Here is an 8,565-nt window from a genome sequence, read left to right on the forward strand (position 1 = left end):
GTTCAATAAGAGAAGTAAGGGTTTGGAATAGCCCCTGAGTGGCTGGTAGGAGACTGGGACATGGGATGACTCAAGACTGGACTAACCCACAGGGCTGTGTCACTTTGGTATAGCAGTGAAAGTGCAAGTTCAGAAGGTATATATACTTCAGAGCCACTCACTAACATTATTCAGATATGCAGGGAAAATGCTGGCCCTTCATTTTTTTATAGCTTATATGAGCCTCTACTTGCTAGATTATAGAGAAAAGGAAGAGCAAAATTTTCAATTCAGCTTGAACCATGGGCCTAATAACTGAGTCATTCCCTTTGAATTATGCTCAGTAACAAGATAAATACTAGTTTGCCTCATCCCTCCTTCTCCCCCTCCAACCCCCTTCTCTCTGAGATGCAATGCGGTGTGCAAGAAGGAGGCTTACATACCTGCATGGCAGAGAAAACTTAGGGTCCCTGCACCTCTGGTCTCAGGGATGGCCCTCGCCCATGAGGCAGCTGCTTGTCCTGTGGGCTGTTGGTGTGGCCTGCCTCCCATTCAGCCTAGGCCCTGGTGCAGAAGTTGGCTTTTTAAAAGTTAAGATAAGTGCATTACAATAGCAATGTTATGAGGACAGAAATCAATGATAATGGGTCTGAGGAATCAGCATGTGTGTGTTTCAGAAACACTAGACATGGAGAGTGCATCTGAGAGCCTTTTCATCAAGGATTCCCACGGACGCCTTAACTCTCTGACTACTGTCCTCGGACAAGAAGTGGACCGCTTTAACCAGCTACTGAAGTTAATACATGTATGAGCACTGGCATCAACATTGCCTTTGGGTACCAAAGCTTTGTAGAGAAATGTATCATATGAATTTTCCATTCCCATTCAACATTTCCCTTTGGATATGCTAATAACTCCTCAAATGCAACTTGTTTAAAATTGAACTTAACCCTCCTCCAAATAGTCTGTTCCCTTTCACTAATAATGCCTCATCAGTATGTGACATTATGGACCCCCAGTCTCATCATCCTAACTCATGCCCTTAGAATTAGCAGACTCTAGACCTTTCATCAAGGACCTAAGCACTGAATTCAGAGAGATTCAGAGCTTGGTCTGGATGTCTAGTTTGCATGTAGTAACAGTCTTTATGAAGACTCTGAAAACAGTTTCTGCAAGTGTGAGCCACAAAATGCCTGAGTTAGAATCTGCTGTGCTGTGTGTAGATCCCCAATTCCACTCCAGACCGCCTGCGTTCAAATCCCTTGAGAAATTCCTGGGATTATGAATTTTAAATAAACTCCTGCAGATGATTTCACTGCAACTAAAATTTGAGAACAACTATTTGGGCCTTGGCCTTATGCTCAGGAATTCTTTCTGGGTGACCTTGCATGTATAATGATGACTGAAGGCCTCCCTGGTTTCTCTGTGCATAACTCTGATAAGGGAAACACACAAACTATTAGAGACCAAATATTGAGCATTAACTGGAATAGTTTTGCAGCCAAGCAAGGACCAAATACCTAGCACAAAGTCAAGGCTCAGTGAGGAGATTGGGGAGGACAACTGGGACAAATCTTTTAAAGCCAAACAGTCTCCTCATTAGAAAAGCAGTCTCCCAGTGTTGCGCATTGGCTAGCAATACTTAGGCTTGTGGGTTAGGCGGGCCCTGGGTCAGCTGAATGTGCGAGGTGCCCACCTCGGGACTATGGTATCTAGTCAGCTATATACCAGTGTCAGCAGGCCAGGTAGCTAGGTCAGGGGTTAGCACCTCCTGTACAGAATGAGCCAGGACAGAGATGAGGCTGCTGTGAAGCCCTCCAAATACAATGGCCAAAACAAGATAAGAATTCACTTCCCTCTCTGCTAATAGCCCAGAGGATGTTCTAAAGGGCAGGTAGTTAATCTTGCTTTGTGAGCTCTCTAGGGATCCCAGCTGGAGGGCTGGCTCTTTCAGCCTCAACAGGGAGCTTGTACCTCTGGGCCCAAGGTGGCTGCTCCTATAGTTCCCTTTTGCCAGCCAGTGGGACAGGGGAAAGAGAGGGCTGAGAGAAAGCAGGCTCCTCATAAAAATGTGACCCAGAAGTTGCATACATCATTTTTTCTTGTACCCCTTTAGCCAAAATTTGGTCACATGGCCATACCCCAGGTGCAAGTGCGGCTGGGAAATACAGTCTCTATATGGGATTGCTAAATCCCATTTGTGCCCAGCTAAAACTAAGAAGTACTATTGTTCAGAGACAGACATGAACCCTGCTCATGTCTTGCCTTTTCCACATCATGACCTTCCACTTACTTGATGATAAACAAATCCTACTGTCACTTCCTCCAAAAAGTCTTCCTGACACACCAGCCTATCCTTCCCCCATCAGATAACTTAGGTGCCCTCCTCAGGGCTCCATCATTTCAGGTGTCTGTGTCTATCACTATACTCACCAAATTACCTTGTAATTACCCCCTCAATGGGGATGGCTCCCCCGTTAGACAACGAACTTCTTAAATAGAAGGAAACTAGTTATATTAGTCATCTTTGTTCCCCTAGTCCCTGACACATACTAAATCTTCAAGAATCTTTGAATGTACGAGTGAAAGAGTGTGGCTCTCAGGTGTCCTTGTGGTCACTACTTCTGGTCAAATGTTACTGTGTGCCAATAATGAAGGACCCCACCTACAGGAAGGAGAAGAGGGAAGAGTCCTAGAAGAAGCAGCCTGCAAGGCAAGCAGGAATCACAGATCTGAGGGAGGGGTGGTGCCCCCCTCCATCCTGACCTCTGCCCAGCCTAATCCCTCCCTCTCTGGAACCTTCTGTAAGTCCTCTCTGTGAGTCTTCTGCCACCTTTTTCCATTTTCGGTGTCTCAGGTAGAATACTGTTTCAGCCCTGGCTGAGGGCCTCCTTGCTCTACAAGGCTACAAATCGTTCCTCAGATCATATGGGCAAATCAGATTAAAACCTTCTTACCACTGCATCTCATGAACAGAGATGGGGAGGTGGGGAATAACTCTATGAAGGAATGAAGGCTGACATATTGCCCATCTCTAGAACTATGTGCATATGGTCCTGGCCCTTGTTTTGTTTTTGAATCAACATAAATTTGGCCTCTAACATTTTTCTATAATATTTTCCCAGTATACAGCACTGGTTTACACAAAACCGGAACCCATCCAGACCGTACCGATCTATATGCCCCGCCTTCATCTTTAGCCAAGTAACAAATATTACCCTGTACTTCCCAGGGCTCCTGGTAGCCCAGCATCTCCTGGGACTACTGCCTGCCTCTGTCTTTTGTTGTGGGGAGCAGAGGGTAAGGGGCATGTCTTAAGGAAGTGTTTCCAGAACAAGGAAACTCCGGTACTAGCTAAAAGACTGGTCTCATCTAAGAATCTCCCATCTCTGCTGCAACTTCAGAGGCCATGGGCAGCCCCTGGGCAGAAACAGCCAGTGATATGAGGCAGTTCCCACTACCACCCCCATCATTCCCAAATAACTCTCAGGCCCATTTTTCCCTCAGCCTGGAGGAGAGCTACTCAATGGTATTTCCTGAAACCCCTTCTCTAGGCTTCAGGGGATATTTCTCCCCCTTCCCTCTTTCCACTTAATTGGATTCTGCTATTTACAGTCTGAACCATCCCCAACCCCCAGGTCTTACACCCCTATGGTCACATGTTGTAGAAATGGATGAAAGATTGAAGAGTCTGGCCCAACAGACAGTGGGCAGAAAGGATGGAGCCCAGCAAGCGGGACCTTCAGCCCAAGGCAATACCTGCTGCCACAAATGAGTGGCACTCTCACTAGACAATTATATCTGTGGGGGCGACTGCGTGGCTCAGTCAGTTAGGCATCCAACTTCTGCTCAGGTCATGATCTCACAGTACATGAGGTGGAGCCCCACATCGGGCTCTGTGCTGACAGCTCAGAGCCTGGAGCCTGCTTTGGATTCTTTGTCTCCATCTCTCTCTGCCCCTCCCCTGCTCATGCTCTGTCTCTCTCAAAAATAAACATAAAAGAAAATTATATCTGAGACAGGCACCTTCCCATTATTGTGCTTTCAGACATCTATGGAGACACTCAGCAAAGCTATTGCTGGCCTTGTGGTAATGTCTGAGGAAATGGAGAAGGTGTACAACAGTTTCCTCAACAACCAAGTTCCCTCTCTGTGGTCCACCACAGCCTACCCGTCCCTGAAGCCACTAGGATCATGGGTCAAAGACCTTATCCTGAGGACTGCGTTTGTGGATGTAAGAAAATTCACTTCTTTGGGTTTGATGAACACAGTAGGCCTTAAGGTCCTTAGGAAGCCCTAGCTAACTGAAATATTAACAAATCTTGAGGGATCACCTGAGCCCTAAGAAATAGAAACTTCCAGAATGGCATCAATTTGAAAGTCATGCTCATTATAAGGTAAGGGCCCTTGGCCCTTATGCCCGTATCCCGCTTTAATTCCAGTCCAACTTTGGAGTTTCAGATCTTGTTCGTGGGATCCCACTGTGAGGTACAGAACCAATGTGACATGGGTCCGGACTGCTAGGTGTGGCCTTGCTGTGGTCTTCCCTCTTCCACACCCCCTACAGTAACCAGGTTCTAGATTTATGGTCAGGCTATTGGGCGAGGAAGGGGGACAGACAGGCAGGAGAATGAGGCTGGTGGCTAAGATTCTGTCTCCTGAGAGGCCCTCCGAAGTATGATTTTGACTTAAATGACAAACTCCACTTCAGAAGAACAATACATTATGGTGTGACATTTCTCCTTTAGTTGTGGCTCAAAAGAGGGCAGCCTAAGTCCTTCTGGATCTCCGGTTTCTTCTTTCCTCAAGGATTTCTAACAGGTAAGAACCAGTGCTTTCCCGAGAAAAGTCCCACCAAAGATCATGATTTGTTACGTGCTGGGTTTCTAAGAACTAGGGGATTACTAGTTATAGGGCAGTTCACCAAGGCCCTGCTCGTTCTCACTTGCTGGGAAAAGGCTGGCAGGAATCACAGACGCTCCCCAACAATCTAACCCCTGCCCCTCTCGGGCTGTGCAAGTTCAAGCACCACTGGTGCCGTGAACACCCACGGCACGCCCCGGTTCCCCACGTGACCCATGCTGGACGGCGCCGCCTACTCTCCACCTGCCCCAGCCCCACCTCAGAGCAGCTTCCTTCCCTCTAAAAACATTCCTGTCAACCTTCCATCGGCCCTCAAGGACTCCAGCTGGAGGACCCAGCCCTAATCTGTCTCATTCTGAATCCTTCAGATCTCCTTCACTGGCTTATCCCCCTCACTGGCAGAGCTGTGCACTTGAACCGTGGCCTTCTTCCCTCTCTTCCCAGCTGTGCCATGGCCCCACCCCACCCAACATTACCACAGGCTTCCTGCCTGATGAGCTAATTCAGAATGAGGTGTTAATGGTTGGGACTTCTCAATGGAGAGGAAGCTCTCAGAATGCTAGTGTGGCCTGGCTGAGGCAAGCAGAGGCCACGTTTGAGAAGTGGCAATGTTATTTGGAGAACCCAGCTTTCTGGTTTTCATTTTCATAGGAACGCTTCAAAATCATGCTCGGAAATACAATTTGCCTATAGATGAGCTGAGTTTCAAGTACAACATGATTCCTATCTATCGGGATCAAGCCACAGTCATAGAAGCTGCCAAGACAGTGCAATTTGGACAAGAATTGCCCATGGACTTGGAGGTACTGTTCCCTGACTAGTTACAGCAAAGCAGCTCTGTCTCACTGCCATTCAATATCTCAGCCAACCTCCCCTACCTACTCCCCCACTGCCCCCCACATCCAGGAGCATGAGAGGCAGGACAAGGCTCTCACCCCTCGGACAAACTCCCCAATCTGCACTGACTCGACAGGAACTGCCTAAAGAGATGTTTTTTAAAGTAAAACTGTTTATTTCTTTAGATACCTACAGCAACTCTTTCTTATGGAGAAAGAGGTTAAATATAAGGGCTTTAACAAGATGTTAAAAATGAGGTTTCAGAATCAGGCAGGCCTGAGTTTAAATTCTGACTTTCCCCCTTTGCAGCTGCGTGTGCTAGAATGATGACTAACACGTCTGCATCTCAGTGTTTCATCTGTAAAGTGGGCCAATGCCACCAAACTCAGAGCTGCAATGCAGTGTAAATGAACCAGCACATAATGCTCCCACAATAAACAACTATTATTATAGGCTGGACTTATTTGCCATTCACTCAATTGCCTCCTAGAGGAACTGATATACTAACTTCATACATTATATAACCATAAATACATGGCGTAACTAATAAGGATGCACTAAGGAAGCAGTTTAAACTCTTTGCTTACATAGTTTCCTTCTTCTAGAGCAGAAGTTCTCCAAATGTGGTTCCAAAACCAGGAGCATTGGCATCACCTGGGAACTTACTAGAAATGAAAATTCCAAGGACCTGTTCCAGATCTACTGAATCAGAAACTCCAGGCTGAGACCCAAAAATCTGTACTGTAACAAGTCCTACATGGGGTTCTTAGCCCACTAAATTTTGAGAACCACTGCTCTAGAATATCAGTGATTCTCAACCTTAACTGCAGGTCAGAATCACCAGTGGAGCTTTAAAAAAAAAAAAAAAACAATGCCCATGGGGCACCTGGGAGGCTCAGTCTGACTCAAGAGTGTCTGACTCTTTTGATTTTGGCTCAGGTCATGATCCCAGGGTCATGGCATTGAGCTCCGTACTGAGCTCTGTGCTGGGTGTGGAGCCGGCTGGGGATGCTCTCCCTCTCCCTCTCTCGGTCCCTCCCCCCCTCATAAAGTTTTTTAAAAATCCAATGCCCAGACTACATCCCACTTACATCAGAATCTCCCCCAATATCATTAGGCATCATTACTTTCCAAAGTTCCCTGGTGACTCCAGTGTCCCGCCAGGGATGAGAACGATAGCTGCCAATCTGAGCCGCCCAGCTTCCGTGTGCTGAGGTGCAAAGGGGCATGCAGCGCTGCCTCAGCATGCCTGTCCACACGGGGGGGGGCTCAGAAACGTAACTTTCTAGGCTGCCACAAAATCAAAGATCTGCTCCAGACTGCTTTTCCCAAGACAGTGTTCACTCACAAATCAGTGTAGTCGTGGTGAATGGCTTTACTGAATATTCCTTAGAGTATCCTGGCATTAGTTAGTAGAAATTGCTCCTGCGTATTTCCATCAGTATCCACTCCACTCAGACCTGACTGATCTCTTTCCTCTCACTAGCAAAAACTTACAAAGACCAAGTTGATCCCACATTCACGGCTTACTTTGTGAAGTACTATAATATCCCATGCCTCTTAATTGCCTCTGTCTTAGAATAACAATAAAAAAGCTCCCATTTTTAAGGACATTTGTTTAACATGAAAATACTTTTGGGGAGGGGCGCCTGGGTGGCTCGGTCAGTTAGGCTCAGGTCATGATGTCACGGTTCATGGGTTTGAGCCCCACTTCGGGCTCTGTACTGACAGCTAGCTCAGCCTGGAGCCTGTCTCTGGATTCTATGTTTCCCTCTCTCTCTGACCCTGCCCTGTTCATGCTGTCTCTATCTATCTCTCAGAAATAAATAAATAAATTTTTTTTAAAAAAAATTTTAATAAAATAAAATAAAAATAAAATACTTTTGGGGGGGCAGGGCAGCTCAGTCAATTNTGGTTGGTGAGTTTGAGCCCCTCGACGGGCTCTGTGCTAACAGCTCGAAGCCTAAAGCCTGCTTCAGATTCTGTGTCTCCCTCTCTCTGTCCCTCCCCCCTTGCACTCTGTCTCTGTCTTTCTCTCTCAAAAATAAACATAGAAAAAAAATTTTTTAATCTTTTTTAAAATACTTCTTTTTAAGTTTACTTATTTTGAGAACAAGCAGGGGAGGGGCAGAGAGAGAATCCCAAGCAGGCTCCACACTGTCAGCACAGAGCCCAATGTGGGGCTCAGTCTCACCATGAGATCATGACCTGAGCCAAAATCAAGAGTCAGCAGCCTGACTGGGCCACCCAGGCACCCCACAAAATACTTTTTAAAGTAAAGAGAAAATAAATTTAGAGTTGCACTCCTCATTATTTAGAGACCCTTCTTATCCAGGAGGGTGTCCTGGGCCCATCTCTGGAATAATTGAGGCTGCAGGAAAGCAGAACACCCCCCCACACACATAAAAGCCCCCACCAAAGCCTTCCAGGATGCTGGCCCTGCTATGTACCTGCCACATTTCTTATCTGCCACATAAGGCTGACTCTGACAGACAGAAGTTTACATTGACCACGAGGGCCCCTGTCCCTCCACCTTGCCCCAATCCGTACCACATCTCCGCTCGGGTCACGTGCACTGCGCCCTGACAATGCCTCAGCATTCCTTCTGCCTTCTGTGGAGACATCAGACTGTATAGTTGGCCCACCTCCTGGTATTCCCAGCAAACATCTGCGAGAGACTGTGCTCAGACAGCTTTAGTTCTTTTACAAACAAGCAGGGCCACTGTCAGCCCATTTGCCACCTTTGTCCAGTTTAGGAAAAGACACTGCCTCTGGCTGGGTGCCCACAGGGCCCCCACACACGGCCTGGCAAGGGGACAGCAGGTTGGTTTCCAGCCTCCACTAAGGCGAACCTGCACAAATGTGCACCGCAGCCCCCAGCAGAGT

The 8,565-nt window shown here is 47.1% G+C and overlaps 1 protein-coding gene across 1 annotated transcript in view; it reads left to right on the plus strand.

Annotated features, from left to right (window-relative positions):
- Positions 1-8,565, plus strand: part of DNAH6 (dynein axonemal heavy chain 6) — a 209,415-nt gene that overhangs the window by 197,589 nt on the left and 3,261 nt on the right. Inside the window, exons 72-75 of the mRNA XM_077751897.1 lie at positions 657-784; positions 4,028-4,213; positions 4,728-4,800; positions 5,494-5,645. Coding sequence (XP_077608023.1) covers positions 657-784; positions 4,028-4,213; positions 4,728-4,800; positions 5,494-5,645 — 539 coding nt within the window. The remainder of the gene's footprint in view (positions 1-656; positions 785-4,027; positions 4,214-4,727; positions 4,801-5,493; positions 5,646-8,565) is intronic.

The sequence above is a fragment of the Crocuta crocuta genome, unplaced genomic scaffold (genome assembly GCF_008692635.1).
Source record: "Crocuta crocuta isolate KB4526 unplaced genomic scaffold, BGI_CrCroc_1.0 scaffold430, whole genome shotgun sequence".
In the NCBI taxonomy this organism is placed as follows: Eukaryota; Metazoa; Chordata; class Mammalia; order Carnivora; family Hyaenidae; genus Crocuta; species Crocuta crocuta.